General features: G+C 39.6%; 1 protein-coding gene across 1 annotated transcript in view; it reads right to left on the bottom strand.

The window, feature by feature from the left end:
- Neurl4 (neuralized E3 ubiquitin protein ligase 4) overlaps window positions 1-18,286 on the bottom strand; it is a 636,447-nt gene that overhangs the window by 418,340 nt on the left and 199,821 nt on the right. Inside the window, exon 10 of the mRNA XM_090369970.1 lies at window positions 7,406-7,663. Within this exon, the coding sequence (XP_090226096.1) occupies window positions 7,406-7,663 (258 nt within the window). The remainder of the gene's footprint in view (window positions 1-7,405; window positions 7,664-18,286) is intronic.

Here is an 18,286-nt window from a genome sequence, read left to right as displayed (position 1 = left end):
GCTGCACGTGTGTGGACTGTTTTGAAAGAGAGAGCAGGAATTATAGAAGCCAATTCAGAAGAACAGTGCCCATGGAAGTATCTGTAGAAAACGCATGCAGCAAAAACAGAACGTCTATGAGACAGAGAGTGGAAAGACTCTGTTAGAGATGAGTCATTAATTAACCTAATTGCTCTCTTCTGAATGGAATCTAGAAGCCTGAGAAAGGTTTTGGGGACACTGCCCCAGATGTGTAAACAATATTCCACGATGACAGATTTGCGATTTGTACAGAGTGAACAGCTGTTTGGAGAAAAGTAACACCGAGAGCAAAAGAGAAAAACCAAGTTTTTTTAGATGCCGAGGAAGCAATATTTGTAATGTGCTTGTGCCAAGAGAGATCATTTTGCCTAGAAATCGGAGTGTCACCAAAGATAAGCATAGGAGCAGAAGAATCCATTTTGCAAGATATAAGACAGGACTGAGTTTTAAAAGGATTTAAATCAACTAAGTTGTCTTTTTCCCACTGAAGAATTACCTGGAGATTGGCATTTAAGGAATTGGTAGCAGATATTCGAGAAGTTGAAACTGACTGAGCAGGGAAAGGTTTCTCAAACTGGAAAGTGGAATGCAATGTGCTATTATCAGCAAAACTATGGATAGGATTTCAAGTCAATGGAAGGTAATTAATATACAAGAGGAAACGATTGTGGGAAAGAACTGAACCTTGGGGAACACCAGCATTAGTGGAGAAGTTAGAAGACAGAGAGCCATCTACCATCACCCTCAATGGCAGTCAGAGAGAAAACTGGATAACCAATTACAAAAAACAGTTGCCAAACCATAAGATGGAAGCGTGTTTAGAAGACCTTAATGCCAAACATGATTGAAAGCCTTTGAGATGTCAAGAACAACGGCTTGTGTTTCACCGAACATTTCCACTGAATTTGTCCATAAATGGGTAACACAAACCAGAATATCACAAGTGGATCAACACTGACAGAATCCATACTGGCGATCGTTGATCAGACAGAAGGCTTCTAGATAGTTTAAGAGTTGGTGGTTAATTGATTTCTCCATTACGTTAGAAAGAGTAGAAGTAATTTCAATGGGATGATAACTGGATGGTTGTGATTTGTCACCCTTTTTAGGAACTGGCTGGATATGAGAAAATTTCCAAGCAGAAGGAAAAACACCTTTGGAATAAGAAAATGAAAAAAAGGCGGCAAAGAATAGGAGTAAGAACAGGAGCACAGGTTTTGAGAACAAGTGGAGAAATAGCATCAGCACCTGGAGCTTTCTTAGCATCAAGATTCATCAAAATTCTTCTGACATCCCTTAGACGGAAGACTACAGGAGGCATTGAATGGAGCGTGTTGGGAATGGTGGGAGGTGTTTACCCAAAATCATTAATATTGAATGTTGTTGAAAGAAAAATGGGATGCTAGCAGGTTGGCTTTATCATTGAATGAAGTGACAATAGAACCATCTGGTTTTGACAGAGGTGGGAGCAGAGATGGGCAAAAAGTTGTGGCCAATAGCTTTGGCGAGAGACCAGAATGCTCAGCTACCATTAGCGCAAGAAGCAAGTTTTCTACTCTTAGCCTGTTCAAAATCTAGTTTGGACTGATTAATAACTGCTTTACAATTGTTGCGAGCTTTGGTGTAGACAGAAAATGAAACTGAAGAATTAGAAACAAGCCAATTTCGATATGCAACATTCTTCTCTTGAACAGCCTTAGCACGTTTATTGGAAAACCAAGGTTTAGACAAAGGACGAGATTTTAAGGTGGGTTGTGGAATAAAGGATTCCATTCCTATAAGAATAATTTTACTGACACGATCAGAGCAAACATTGACATCAGAAGTTTTGAAACAGTAATCCAACCAAGGAAAAGAAGAAATGAAATCACACAGGTCATCCCATTTTGCATTCTTGTAATGCCAAACAACATGAGGTTCAGAATAGATAAAGGGTCCACTTTGACCCAAGGAAAAGAAGAAATGAAATCACACAGGTCATCCCATTTTGCATTCTTGTAATGCCAAACAACATGAGGTTCAGAATAGATAAAGGGTCCACTGGAGAAGAGACAATCACCAAGTTGCGATTTGAGGTACCTAAAGGACCACTCACTTTGACCGTGTACTTAGAAGGGTTGTTTGTGAGAAAAAGATCAAGTGCCTTGGCTGTACGGTTAGGATTGTCTGGTATTCTGGTAGGTAAATGAACAATCAGTGCGAGGTCATTAGTAATTGCAAAAGACTCAGCATCTCGACCAGCTGGGTCTTTGTGACTAGAAAATGGAAGCCAGCTGGAGTTGTGAAAATTAAGATCACCAAGGAAAATTACCTCACCATTAGGAAAGTTGGACTGGAGAAAGTCAAGTTCCAAAGAGAGGAAATGAAAGAGTTCCAAATGATTAGTGAGTTGGGAGAATGGTAGAGGTTGCTGTGTTATTTGGTTTTTAAGAGCATTAGCAACTAAGGCCATATTGCTCCAGGGATATGCGGTGGTTATTCTCTGACCTTTCCGCATCCTCGTATGTGGTGGGCACGGGCTCAAACCCTGGTCTAATCAAGAAGCGTGTGCTACACACTGTCACTCCTGCTCACAGAGGCGAACGGTAGAGGCAATAGATGAATCTGACAGAATGAAGTAGAAATATTTCAAGCTAGAGAAGATCGAAAATAGGAGATTCCAAATTACCAAGTCTCTGACAGGGAATATTGGAACTGACATATGCACAATTACCACCTTTGAGGCAAAAGGAATCATACAGCAAATAATTTGGGCAACTGAGATGAACAGTGTTTGAATCAACTGATAACTGAGATTCTGTCAGAAAAAGTACATAGGGTTTGGCAGACTCTAAGTGAAAATGGACATCACTGAGATTAGAACTGAGACCACGAATATTTGTGAAATGAACTAAGAAATGTTTGGGAGGGTTACATCTTTTAGCAGATAAGTTTGCTCTATTAGTTTGACAATTCATGGTGTATTCACTAGTAAGAAAAAGTGGGTGGAGGGACATGCTGTATGAAATAATGAAATTATTGGATATGGCGTACACATGGTAAGAAAATAATTTTGATATCATATACTTGGATTTCAGGAAAGCTTTTGATACTGTTGCACATGGAAGACTGCTGTACAAATTGGAATGGTATGGCATTAAGGGAAAGTTGCTACAATGGATAAAGGGATGGTTGAGTGGGAGATGACAGAGAGTGGTAATCGATGGACACTGCTCTTCATGGACAAATGTTATTATTGGAGTTCCTCAGGGTTTGGTGCTGGGCCCATTGTTATTTTGTGTTTTCATCAATGATATTGAGGATGAATGTCCAAGGATTAATGGACATTAATGGATCAATCAGGATTAATGTCCAAGTTTGCAGATGATACAAAGGTTAACAACAGTAAAGACAGTATGGTACTCCAACTGGATTTAGATAAGTTAGGCTGAGAAGTGTCTACTGAATTTTAACATTGACAAATGCAAAGTACTGCATATGGGTAGAAATGACCCAAGAGAAACGTACCAACTGTGTGGTACTACACTCAGGAAGGTGGAAAATGAAAAAGACCTGTGGGTAATTGTGCAGTGAAATATGCAGTTCGCTGAGCAGTGCAGATGGGCTGCCAGGGCAGGTCATGGAGTCTTGTCAATGATATATAGCAATTTTGCTAGCAGGGACAGGGATCTGATTATCCTGTTGTACAAGGCAGTGGTCAGGCCACACCTAGAATACTGTGTACAGGCGTGGAGGCTTCATTTTAGGAAGGATGTAGAGTTGCTAGAACGAGTACAAAGAAATGTACCAAGATTGGTGAGGGGAACAAAGGGGTGCTCTTACAAAGAAAGGCTTAAGTTCTGCAAATTGCAGCACCTGAAGAGCAGGCACCTGCGAGGTGATCTGATTGAGGCATATAAGGCCTTGAATGGGTTGAGCAAGCTAAATGCTCATGGGATTCTTCCTCTTGCTCAGATTAAGAACCTGAGGACACAGATTCAATCTGACAAAAGACAGTTGTAGAACAGATGTGCAGAAATTTGCCTTTAGTCAGTGGGTGATTGATTCGTGGAACAGACTTCCATCTTTTGCTGTGGAAGTTGATAGACTATATAAATTCAAGGCTGAGCTGGACAGGCATTTGTAATGGAGGGGTGAAATGGGAGGGTTTTTTTTGGCTGATGCTGCATAAGCTTGCTTTCTTGCATCGTATGCCTCTACTAATGCTAATGTTAATATACCCAGATCCTTGACAATGTCCCCCGCATACACGCTACTTGGACTCTCTCCAATCACTATTAGGCAGACTAGAGGCAGCAGGATTATACACTAGCTGATTCAGAAGCCTCCTGGAGAGTTACCAATAAGTTCGGTCTGGTGTACTAACTAGCAGCCGGCTTGCTAACACTGTTTTAGAGCTGTACCGTCGAAATGTAAGGACGTATAGATCCTGCCATGGTGTTCATCATAACCTCAAAAGACATTAATCATACTACATGATGGAAGAGATGGGGAAATGTTGACTAGAACTTAGCTCTGGAGACTAAACATGGGTTTCACCACTTCAAGCCTTCAATAAGCAAAGTGGTGATATTTCACCAGTTGATGAGAGTCATCTACCACCTACATATTTTAAAAAATAAACCTTCCCAAGATTCATTATACTCTTATTCATTATAATCTTATTTGTGTTTCATTATACTCAAGATTCATTATACTCTTATTTATGTTTGTTTATTTCTGTTTATGTAAAAAAAGTGTGTTTTAGTTGAAACCATGTAAAACAATTAAGTAAGTTCAAAATAAATATAATATACATTGTTTTTTCAAAATGTTTTGGTTATTGTTTACAAACCATTTCCTAAAACAATTATATTATTTTTTATAATACTTCGTATTTCAAAATACAGCAGTAATAATCTTGTGTGTACAATAATTTAATTGTAGGCCTAATTACACTTTGTTTTGCATAAACTGGGTATTCTAATGTATGTATGATTATCTGAAATATTTGATTAACTGAACCAACCCTGGCTCCAATGAGTTCAGATAATCGACATTCTACTGTACTAAGTACTGAATTCTTTAGGGAAAGGTCTGCAAGCAGAATTTAAAAAAAAAAAAAAAAAATTGTTCCTGTGCCACCATGTTGGTTGTGATTAGGGCAGAGTGCCACCACTTCCTTGTAATAAAAAAATAAAAATAATAATTATGAGACAAAGGATTTTATGGCATAATGAAATTGTGGATCAAGCTGACTAAATATTTCAATCAATTATAAGCTTTTACTCAACCATGTTACTTAGTAATAAAAAAAAAGGAAAAAAGATAATAGTATCAATTTTTCTTCTCAATATGGCATGAGAATGCTTTGACATTTAATGACTTACAGAAGTGAAACGTGGGCACTCACCAAAAGAATGGAAGAGAAGCTGAGAACTACACAGCGAAGAATGGAACAAATTATATTAGGAATCAGACTGTTAGATAAGAAGAGAAACACATGGATCAGGCTGAAAACTCAATTAAAGGATATTCTTATCAAAACTAAAGAACTAAAATGGTCTTGGGCAGGACACATTGCTCGAAGACATGATGACAGATGGACTAAGAAAATAACATAATGGTACCCAAGAGGAGCTAGAAGGAAACCTGGAAGACAACAACAGAGATGGCCATTGCACAAAACAGAAGGAATTGTAAAGTTGCCGGAGAGGCATTCATCCTGCAGTGGATTGAAAATGGCTGATGATGATTTAAGTACAACCAATGAGTAATGTTTGATGTGGCTTAGTAATATGTATTACTAGATAAGAACACAAGACAAAAAATTATTCTCTTTAAGTATTTAGGGTATATAACAGATTGAACACATGTATCTTCTATGCTTGTTTGCTTACAGCACTGAAATTAGAGTATATAGTTTACCCTTTCTCTGAAGAAGCAAGAGTGTCCACTAAGAAAGACAAGAAAGGCATAGAAAAGATGTTAATGAGTGGCAAACAAGAAGTGATAACATTTGGTAAGTCTAAAGGACATTGTATTAAAAATTCAGCTGAACTTGAGGGTGTTTCGGAAGGAACAGTAATAAGAGTTCTTCAGGTGCAAGTCAAAATCAACTTGAAACCAGTGGCAAAATTGGGATCAAAAGTCTGTGCTAAGTGATCATGATCAGTGATGATAAATACTACATCTAGTTAACAAAAAGCAATTTCAAACAAGACAAGACCTGCTGCAAACAGTTAACCGAGGACCTTATCAGAAGACTGCTGAGAAAACACTGTGAAGAGAATTGCATAACATGGATATCTGGGGCAGCGTCCCCTGAAAAAGACCAATGTTAACAGCTGCACATAAAAAAGCATGGCTAATATGGGGTGAAAGGTTTTGATGACTGGACAACTATGATGGGGTCTGATGAATCCAAATTTTGCCAATAAGACATTTCATCCAAACTGAATGCAAGGTTTTATATAAGATGGTGGTAATGGTGCTGGGTCAGTTATGCTTTGGGGATCTTTCAACTAACATGAACTTGGTCCCTTGCTTGAAATATCAACCAAGATACAAATATCCTGGATGATTAGGCTTTGCTTTCTGCCAAATCTTTAAGTGTCACTCATGGTTTCAAGTCACCTATATTTGAGAATGACAAGTGTCCAGTTCACAGGGCCATTACAGTTTTAAGTTAGTACAAGGAACACAAAGGCATGGTAGGGCATTTAAACTGATCAGCCAAGTCACCAGATTTAAATCCTCTTAAGAATACATGAGACTATCTTGAATGAAAAGTGAAAACAAAATGAAAGTATCCACAAAACAATGAATTTTAGAAGCAATTTTTTTCAGAATGCCCTAATACTAATATAAAATATTTAAGGGGTCTAGGCGAATAATCAATTGATGAAGTAATTCATACTAAAGGATGATTATATTATTAATCGAAAAATTACATAGGTGACTAATTTTTTGTCTGGGGAACTTACATATGGGTGTGTTTTCCAAGGATATATATTCACGTATGACGATCTTGCATAAATTAAAGGTAGGCCTTTTATTTTTAGCTTGATCCCTGCCATTCAGTCACTCAAAGGATTAATTTATACATTCATTTTGCTGATTGCTCTTCATCATTTTTCTAAACAGATCATATGAATTTTGAACTTAAAAAATTAGGAAAAGGTGAGATTGCACCAGCTCATCTGCTATCAGTCTTTAATCAATCCTTCATTCTAGTCACATATTTAGAATCACACAAGTAATGACTGAATAAAAAAACAGCATTTTGCATTCGGTTTCATTCACATATGTTAACAGAGCACTAAATTCAACAGAAAACTGAAAATGATACAAGATTTCACTACCATATACCCAGTTTAAATAAATTTAAGTATCTCAAACTCACCTGCTTCTATGGAACCAGACCATCTATCAACCATCTGTTCAATTACAACTTCAAACATTTCTCCATCCTTCAGTTGCCTATTGCTGATGACAATTGCATCATTAAATTCTCCATCAGCATTTGGGCGAAGTGCAGTATACCCATTTGTAAGAATACGGGCATTACGTCCATGCAAACTATGAAATTGCAAACTGCTTGTAGGTGTTCTATTTAAAGACTGCTGAGATGACTCGTTTACAGTGTTTAACATCCCATTTTCTGTAAATTAAAGGATGCATATTTTTAAAATTAATGAATTGATTACAATCAGTCTAATCCAAGAAGATTAAAAATAATTTTGCACATGTCCATGTATTTTTCATGTCTTTAAGGCTATCCTGAACTCAAAGACTGACGGAACTATTAAATATAAGTAACATTCCTCTCTGCCTCTCCAACACACTTTCTATACTGTGCCAGAATTGCATGGAATGACTCCATGATAATATTTAACTATGACTTCAGAATTTAGTATCTAGTAGGTTTATTATTAATCCTCATAACTAATAATATTATTTTCATTGTGTGCTTAAGTTCTGAGAGTAATTCACTCCTCTTTAGAAAATAAGATCTAATGAATATTTTTATGTCAGGCATAAACTTAGCTGAGAAGTTCTCAGCTATGTTGAATGGGCTTTAGGCTGACCTCATGCTTTTTTGAAGAATAATAAGTTATTCCACTTAGAGATTTTGAGTCTGAAAAAGTACACTGTGACCCATGGGAAGATTCAATTATTTTTTAATTATGCCATCTAAATTCAGTGTTTTAGAAAACCTCATACAAGTATCTCATGGATGACTGTGCATCAGCAATAAGAAAGCAGCACTAGGAAAATATCTCTGGATCTTCAGCAACATTTCACTTTAGAGTGAAATATTGCAAACTTCACTTTAGAGAATTACTATTTCAATTATCTCTTAACTAATTCAACTTATTTCATTAAAATTATTATCTAAAATCTACTGTAACCATCAAATTTGCATAACTAGCTAGGATAAGGATTTACCAGAAAAGACTTAGCAACAGAAGGTATGAAGGTGCTGATGACAAATTTCATAACAAATGGTGTCAGATATATTTCAGAATTATGCAGAAATAGATTTAAATACAGTGGGATGTTGATTATCTGAAACAATCAATCAAGGAACTGATGGATAGAGTCACCCACATATGCTGTGTGTATATATCAGTTTATTTTACAAACCCACATGAAAAGACTAAACTTTCTTTCATTTAGCAATATATCAGATGATAAAATTCAAATGTAAATTGTTTTAATCCTTAAGAAAAGAGAAGTAATTGTTTTTTTTTAAAATACTACACAAAATATTTTTGAAATATTGTTTTGTTTTCAGTTTATGCTGTTATACTATAGAGAGTGAGGAAAATATCTGTTTTAACTTTTAATGATTTGTTGATATATAATAATGCATTCAAGGTTGTAAACAATCTTAAATTGTGAAGAACAGCTACATTTATATTTTAATTTCATTCTTTCTTCATGTCTTTAAAAATATATTTTAACCCTGCACAACTGCAATGGATCTGGGACCCAAACAAAATGTTTTTTGTGTTTATTTCACGCTCCTGCATGCGCTCTCTTTCTCTCTCTAAATAATTGCCTCATCTTACAGATGAAAGGGAATACAAGAAGAACATGGTCCTTAAGTTCTGTTTATACACTCATGACTACATAAGTTAGAAGTTTACAACTAATCATTTTGACAAAGTACAATTGTTACCATATCTAGCAGTTACATGACTTCAACCAAAGTCAACCTGTGTGTGTGTGTGTGTGTGTGTGTGTGTGCGCGCGCGCGCACACGCTACTACGCTTATGCAATGGTCATTATACTTTTTTTTTTTTTTTTTTTTTTTTTGCTGAAAAGCAATTACTAAATTTAATATTTTTAAAAAATACTCGTATTACATATTAATGATATAGTATTATATTGTATTACATTAACTTGAGTTGTCTTTTGGATTAATTCATAGTTTTATTTACATCTATCATTTTTCATATTGCATTTATGGCCTTTTTTAGGCCTCTGACTGTGGGAATTTACTAATACATATTGGGTTCACTGCATATCAAAATGATATTCAAGGGCATAATTTTGATAAGCAGTAAACTAATCATGGGAGTAAACAAGATTTACAACATAGTATCATTACTTTGACATCTCATATTGTGAAATCCTTCACAATATGATATGAGAATTGAGTTACCTAGCCTTGCACTTTCGAATAAGTAACACTTCCTTGGTGCCTAAAAATATTCTTGCAACTATTCCCAAACAATCCACGGTACATCAGTTTGTGTAAGTGATCATTAGGTAAATAAACTGTGGGCATGAAGGGATGCAACTGGTTAACAACAACATATAAGTAGACTGTGGCATTCAGAAATTGATCCACAGGCATCAGGAAGCACAACTCGTGTCACAAAAAATTCTAAACACCATGACACTTTTGCAATGTAACCTCACGTGATGGGCCAATTCATGCTGCTGTCTCAACATGAATCAATACCCTGTTCTGGCCATCTGCTGAAAGCAACTGGAATTGAAATTCACTCAACAAATGACCTTTTTTACTTCTCAAATGTCCAATAAGCACCCCTGTGTTTGTCCATTTTATCTGTAGCTGTTTGTTTTTAGCTAACAAGATTGGTTGGTGTGTGTGTGTGTGTGTGTGTGTGTGTGTGTGTGTGTGTGTGTTTTGTTTGTTTGTTTGTTTGATAGAGTTTTATTGGCGCATCAGCGACTAAGGCTATAATGCGCCAAAAAATTGTTATAAAAGGTAAAACTTTCAGTGACCTAAAGAATTAGGTCGCTAAGTCCGGGTACAAAAACAAGTATAAATTGTAAAAGACAAATATCAGTAAATAACAAAAAGATTTTTTTTTTTTTTTTTTTTTAAATGTTAGTAAAAAGGTTTACTGATTTTAGAAAACTAAAAATAGCAGACACATGGTCATTGTCAGATAAAATCTGACTGAGTGTATACGGCTCAGTCAGATGATTAAAAGCGGTATGACGAGCATTTCTAAAACTGGTACAATCACATAAAATATGTTCAACGGATAAAAAGGTGTCGCATTGCTCGCACATAGGACAGTCATCTGCCCTCAGCAGAAAAGAATGTGTAAGATGACTGTGTCCTATGCGGAGACGAGCTAGTACAACTTCCTCCTTACGATTCCTGCACAGACTAGACTGCCACGGTTCAATTACAGGCTTTATACGATATAATTTATTCGCACTCTGTCTATTCCACGAATCCTGCCATTGGGAATGTATCTTTTGATGTACTATTTGCCTGTAGTCTGTATAGGGGACTAACAGGCAGCGGTTATTATTGGGAATTGCTGATTTGGCTGCGGCGTCAGCCAAATCATTTTCCCTAATCCCAATGTGGCTGGGAATCCAGCAGAAGCGAATATCATATTCACGTCCACGGAGGAAGTGAATCTTCTGCTGAATACTAGACAGAACTGAATGAGGATTATATCTCACAGATATTAAAGCCTGTAACACGCTGAGAGAGTCGGAATATAAAATGAACCGTTGGTATTGGCATTCACTAATGTGATCCAAGGCTAACTCTATAGCGTGCAGCTCTGCAGTAAATATGCTGCATTCAGAGGGAATCTGCTCCGATGTAGTGCTGTCTGTAAAGACAGCAGCAGATCCCACATATGATTCTGACTTCGAACCGTCTGTGTAGACTGGCGCGAATTCGGAAAATTCAGTTCGATGTGCTGAATGAAGCTGCAGGTAGACACATGATGAAGTGTCCGACTTTCCCCAGTTTCTAAGCGACAAGTCGCATGCCGGGACACGAGCATGCCAGGGTGGAAAGGGTTGCTTTGATGTTTAGGCAACCTTGTCTACCTTGATATTAAGTTCTTTGAGTAGCTCTTGGAAACGAATACCAAAAGGACGATTGGCAGTCTTACGAGTATTGTATAAATTTTCCCACCGTGGCTCAAAAACGAATGGCCACGTAGGATGGTCTGGCAGGGATTTCAGTTTTAAAGCATACTTTAAAGACAGCTGCTTACGTCGAAGCGATAACGGTGGTTCGTTTGCTTCGACGTATAAGCTCTGGCCAGGAGATGTGCGATATGCTCCAGTAGCAATACATAGGGCCTGATGATGGACGGGGTCCAGCCACCGCAGGACACTGTCTCTGGCTGAGGAATATACCTGGGACCCATAATCTAGTTTGGATCGCACAAGTGCACGGTAAAGCCGAAGAAGAGTACATCGGTCTGCTCCCCAAGATGTAGAGGAGAGCGAGCGGAGAATGTTAAGTCCACGTGTGCACTTTGTGCGGAGTTGACGAACATGATCCAAGAAGGTCAGTTTTTTATTGAATATGAGTCCCAAGAATTTTGTGTTCGCTGCTACTGGAATAGCATTTTGCCCGAGCCTTAATTCAGGTTCAGGATGAAGATTATGCTTGCGACAAAAGTATACGCAAACGGTCTTCTCCGGCGAGAACCTGAAGCCATTAGCAAGTGCCCAGGAATTCAGACTATCAATGGCTTTCTGCAGTTGTCTTTCAATAACCCTCATGTTGCACGACTGGCAAAAAATGCTAAAGTCATCAACATAGAGGGCACTGTTTACAGTTGGAGGAAGTTGTTCTGTGATGGAATTTATTTTGATGGCGAAAAGCGTGACACTTAATACTGATCCTTGTGGTACTCCCTCTTCTTGGCTAAAGGAGCGAGAGAGTGAGGATCCCACACAAACTTGGAACGATCGATTGGCTAAAAAGTTTTGAATAAAAAAGGGCAGATGTCCTCTTAGGCCTAGGCTATGTAAATCTTTTAAAATGCCAAATCTCCAAGTTGTGTCATACGCTTTCTCCATGTCAAAGAACACCGACACCAAGTGTTCGCATTTTAGGAAAGCATCCCGGATGGATGCTTCCAATCTAATAAGATGGTCCAAAGTGGACCGGTTCCTTCGGAAGCCGCACTGGATGCTGGAGAGAAGGTCATTTGATTCTAAATACCATATTAAACGAGAATTGACCATTCTCTCCAGGATTTTGCACAGACAGCTAGTCAGAGCAATAGGACGATAATTGGTGGTGACTTTTGGATCCTTCCCTGGCTTAGGAAAGGCAAGAACGATTGCCTTTTGCCAGGAGTCCGGAAACTGCCCTTCAGTAAAGATTCTGTTATACAGAAGGAGCAGACAATCCATAGATTTTGGTGAAAGATGTTTAATCATTTCATAATGGATGCCATCTGGTCCAACAGCGCTTGCTTTGGAAACAGTGAGGGCTCTTTTCAGTTCCTCTATAGTGAATGCCCCGTTGCAGGGATAGAGGCCCTTGGTCTTAAAATTAAGTGCTTGTTTTTCCAGTTTATGTTTCAGGACCAGGAACTCTGGGGAATACGAAGATGTTGCAGAGATGTTAGAGAATGTTTCCCCAGGAGAATTGGCTATTGCAGTTGGATCTGCAATAGCGCATCCATTATAATCTAGGATTGAAGAAGGGTGGGATGTATATTTTCCCTTCATTTTCCGGATTTTATCCCAGACTACCTTAGAGTTGGTAGACTGGTTAATAGATGATGTAAAACGGATCCACGATTCCTTTTGACTCTGACGACGGATATATCGTGCTTTGGCTCGTGCACGTTTGAAGGTTATAAGGTTGGTCGTGGTAGGATATCGGAGAAATATCCCCCACGCTTTGTTTTGAGCCTTTTTTGCTGCTGTGCATTGTGAATTCCACCAAGGTTTGGGAAATGGTGGAAACCGGGCTGATGTTTTTGGGACAGCATTTGCAGCTGCTTGGACAGTATTTTCTGTAATGTACTTAACTGCATCATTGATAGGCTCTTGACTGACTGTGCTAAGATCAAAATTTGCCTGATGTTGGAAGGCAGTCCAGTCAGCCTGATCAATCTTCCACCGTGGTAACCTGAAGGGAAGACATGGTCTCCCGCTGTGTAACGAGGTTATCACAGGGAAGTGATCGCTTCCGTATGGATTCTCCTCCACTTCCCAAGTGAGTGAAGGGAGTAGAGAAGGGGAGCAGATAGAGAGATCAATGGCAGAATAAGTACGGGTAGGCATGTGGAAGAAGGTGTTTGTTCCAGTATTTAGAAGGGAAAGGTCATTGTCATTTAGCATACGCTGTATGACTCGTCCCCTTCCGTTGATGTTAGCACTACCCCACAGGGTGTTATGTCCATTAAGATCCTTGAGAAGTAAGAAAGGGGGAGGCAGCTGCGTAAGAAGATCATCAAGGTCTGCCTGGGAGATGTCAGTCCCAGGTGGCAAATAGATAGAGCAGACGGTTAATAAAAATCCCACCGTAAGGTGAATTGCAACAGCCTCTATGCTAGTTGTAATTAGTAAGGGCTGCACTGGGGTCTGGTTACCCACAAGGATAGCCACTCCCCCATGTACAGAGCCATCCGCAATTCTATCCTTACGTAAAATTGTGGTGTTATGCATCGTGGGATCGTCATTTGCCTTTAGGTATGTCTCCTGCAAGCAAAAGCAAACTGGCTCGTGCTTTTGCAGGAGGGCCTTGATGTCATCAATATTTCGCCGGAATTCACGACAATTCCACTGTAGGAATTTAGCCATTATTTTGGCTTGGTGGGTCCATCAGGTGGCTTCCGAGGTGCTGAGGGCTTACTTTTATCAGTCTTGGATTTGTCTTTTTTGGGGAAGAATGGACGCTATCCCGTGTCCATTTCCTCCTCCGCAAAGAGTTCCAAGAATGAATCTTCGGGTACCTCCTTCTGCTCGACATCCATCTTTTCTTGGGTACTAGGGGGGACTTCCCCTTTCTTATTCTTTTCTTTCATAATTATCTTTGTTACTTGTGGAGCATTAGGAGGTACCGATATAGGAGTGGCAGCTGATTGGTCCTTTTGTGCAGGTTTTTCAGAACTTAAGAGATACCGCGCGATGGGAGTGAAAGACTCCTTTGGAGGAATGGTCATGTCCGTCTGAGTTCCGACGGAACATCTCCCTGCTACCTTCTGGGCGTAGGTAGGTCTGTTGATATTCAGGGGTTTGACCGATTTCCTTGCCTCCTGGTATGATATATTTAGCTCTGCCTTCAGCCGTTGAATTTCTTTTTCTTCTTTCCACCTCTGGCATGCTCGTGAGTAGGCCAGGTGTTCGCCTTCACAGTTAATACAGGTGGGTTTTGCGGCTGAACATGCTGTTGTTTCGTGGTCCTTTGCACCGCATCGAGCGCATGCAAGGACTCCACGGCAGGCCATTTGAGAATGTCCATATTTCTGGCATTTAAAACACCGTAAAGGGTTGGGAACGTATGGACGCACTGAACAGTTGATGTATCCAGCTTTAATCTCATCAGGAGGTTTAGGAGAGTTAAAAGTCAGGATAACGCTCCTGGTTTTAACAATTTTTCCATCCCTTCGCGCAGTAATTCTCTTGATGGCAATAACTCCCTGGGGTTTTAATTCGGAGCAGATTTCCTCCTCGGTTACGTCGAGAAGGTCCCACTCCGAAATGACACCTCTCGATGAATTGAGTGTTCTGTGTGGTGTCACTGTTATAGGGATTCCTCCGATTGATGTTATTCGGAGTAGATGTTCGGATTGCCTGTCATTTTTAGTTTCAATTAAGAGGTCTCCAGAACGGAGCCTCTTAACTGATTTGGGAGAACCTGCTAACCCATCTAACCCTTTCTGTATGAAGAAGGGCGACATTTTGCCAATCGGTTTTTCAGTGGTGGAATGCATGATTAGAAATCTTGGGACAGGCCCTGATGATGATGTTTCAGTTCGCTGCCTCTGTCGCAATAATATTATCTGCCTCTCCGTCTATGTTTTCAGATAGGGACCGGGTTGGGGCCCCTGAAGAAATAAGTTTATCAGGATTCATTGAGGTTTTTAAATTGTTCAGTGCCCAGGCTCCCCACCCACCACGGAGCCCAAAGGGACGCCCACTACCCGGCATGCAATAAATGCGCTCGGGAGTGGAACGGCAGGGCTACCCAGACACTATACCCGCACCGCCGCCAGCCTGAATCCTGTCCCTCGGACCATGAGGGTAGGGGCGTGGCATTGACACGGTTGACCCTCGCAGGCGAGCCTACTAGCCGATTGATCCTAGCCGGGCCTTCCAGGACCACCCGTCTTGTCGAAGCAGGGGCCAAAGTGGTGTATTGAAGCTGGGCCCCTCAACCACCAGGATCCCCCTTTCCGAATTTCCACGGGTCGCAGCGCACGGCAAACACGCCGGATTCCATTGATGTAAGCCTGGAACCTGGGCTGTGGGCGTTGGATCCCAGTGATGCTAGTCTGGAAGTCCAGCAGCGTCACTGGGAGGTCCCCTCACCACGTACAGGTGCCCACGTCGAGGGGTGTGTGTGTGTGTGTGCGTGCGTGCGTGCATACGCACTAGACTGCACAATTCTTTTCACCTACAGTGGACTCACATATCAACACGCGATCTCTGGCACAGGAATACTTTGATTGGATGTTTTCTGTTTCTTGGACCTATTTCGGTACTCTCTAGTGCAAAACACCCCAGCAAGGCAGCAATACTAATGATATTACATCTGGTGCAGACTATCATACTATGCTCAATGTCACTTAAGTCATATTACTAGTCCAATCACTCTCTGAATTGCACACAAATATCCATTGTGTATATTCATGCACTTTCTTTCAAAGAGCAGTGGTTTTGTCATATCACTTCATTTTTAATTATGTTGTACTTCACTTAAACATTATAAAGAATTGCATAAGCTGTTTATTTATTTATCATTTTTCATTTTATAAAACTGTTTGTGTGTCAATTATTAGCATTAGTAGAGGCATGTGATGCAAGACAGCAAGCTTATGAAGCATCAGCTAAAAAAAAAAAAAAAAAAAACCAGCACCCATTTTATCCCTCCGTTCGTTCCAACCAAATACCTGTCTAGCTCAGTCTTAAATTTATTTAGGCTATCAACTTCCACAACAAAGAATGGAAGTTTGTTCCACCAACCAACTACCCGCTGGCTAAAGGCAAACTTCTGCACATCTATCCTACAACTATCTTTCCTCAATTTGAATTTATGCCCTCTCAGGTGATTATTCTCAGCAAGAGGAGGAATCCCATCAACATTGAGCATGCTCAAACCATTCAAGGCTTTATACACCTCAACCAGATCAACTCGCAGGTGTCTAGTCTCTAGACACACTGTAATTTGCAAAACTTAAGCCTTTCTTCGTAAGAGCAACCCTTAGTTCCATTTCTAATCTTGTTGCCCTTCTCTGTACTCATTCCAGCAGCTCTATATCCTTCTTAAAATGAGGCTTCCAAAGCCTGTATACAGTACTTGAGGTGTGACCTGACCATTGCCTCATACAAATGGATAATCACCTCCTTATCCATGCTAGAAAAATTGCTGTTTATCATTAACAAGAAACTATAAGCTACTCTTGCAGACCATCTGCACTGCTCAGGAAACTTCATATCTGCCTGCACAATTACCCCCAGGTCATTTTCGTTTTCTACCACTGTCAGTGTAGTACCACAGAGTTGATACGTCACTCTGGGGTTACTGCTTCCCATATGTAGTATTTTACATTTGCCAATGTTAAACTTCATTTGCCACCTCTCAGCCCATCTGCTCAACTTTTCTAGATCCTGTTGCAGCAGCGTACTGTGTACTGTCATTAGTGTCCTTAACAACCCTGGCAACCTTCGTATCGTCTGCAAACTTGGACATTAAGCTTGATATACCATCATCAATATCATTTATAAATACAGAAAACAACAATAGACCCAACACTGAACCCTGAGGGACTCCAATAATAACATTAATCCACGATGAGCAGTGTCCATTGATTACCACTGTCTTCTCTCACTCAACCATCCCTTTATCCATTGCAGCAATTTGCCTCCAATGCCACACCGTTCCAATATGTGCAGCAGTCTTCCATGTGCCACAGTATCAGAAGCCTTTCTAAGATCCAAATATATGATATCAAAGTTATTCCCTGCATCCAGTTCCTTTGTGACCACATCATAGTATCCAATCAAATTGGTCAGGCAAGACTTTCCCTTAACAAAACCATTCTGTGTCCGAGTTATAACTGAAGTCTTGTCTAGATGATGCTGCAGTGCTTTTTAAATCAGTGTCTCCATTAATTTTCCTGTAACAGAAGTTAAACTAACAGGTCTATAATTGCAAATGTGACCCCAATTCACAAAGAAGGATAAAAGGGTGACCTATGTCGCCCTTTGATCCTTCTTTGTGAATTGGGGATCATCCATCCCGGGTGTCTTTTTTATGTTTATCTTCAACAATTTTTCCTTCACTTTCCTTAAATTTTGTTATTACAAAATCATCTAGTTCACTGCCAGAGTTTAATTCACCTCTGGCATTCCCCTCCTGGAATAACTCCATATGTGTGAATCTAGATGCAAAATACTCATTTAGTTTGTTAGTCACCTGTGCAGGATCATCAACAGTTGAACCATCAATATCCAGTGTACCAATCTGATTCATCCCTTTCCTTCTAGAGTTTATACAGGTAAAGAATTCTTTGCTGTTTTTATTTGCATCCTTTGCCAAATATTTCTCATACTCTGCCTTTGCCTGACTAATCTCCTTTGTGGCTTGGTTACAGACCAGCTTATATCTATCATAGGCTTCCATATCCCCCATTAATTTATGTATCCCATGCATTTTTCTTCTTGCCATATGTCTCAATTCATCTGACATCCATTTAGACCTAAACCTTGAACAATATTTCTTAGTTGGTATGTAAAGCCTAGTAGCTTCCAAGATAAATTCTTTGAATGCCTCCCATTTAGAATTAGCTGTTGGTA

Source organism: Mastigoproctus giganteus, chromosome 3 (genome assembly GCF_048544385.1).
Source record: "Mastigoproctus giganteus isolate SK-2022 chromosome 3, ASM4854438v1, whole genome shotgun sequence".
NCBI classification, from domain to species: Eukaryota; Metazoa; Arthropoda; class Arachnida; order Uropygi; family Thelyphonidae; genus Mastigoproctus; species Mastigoproctus giganteus.
The sequence above is the reverse complement of the archived record's forward strand: the minus strand, read 5'-3'. Positions and strand labels throughout refer to the sequence as shown.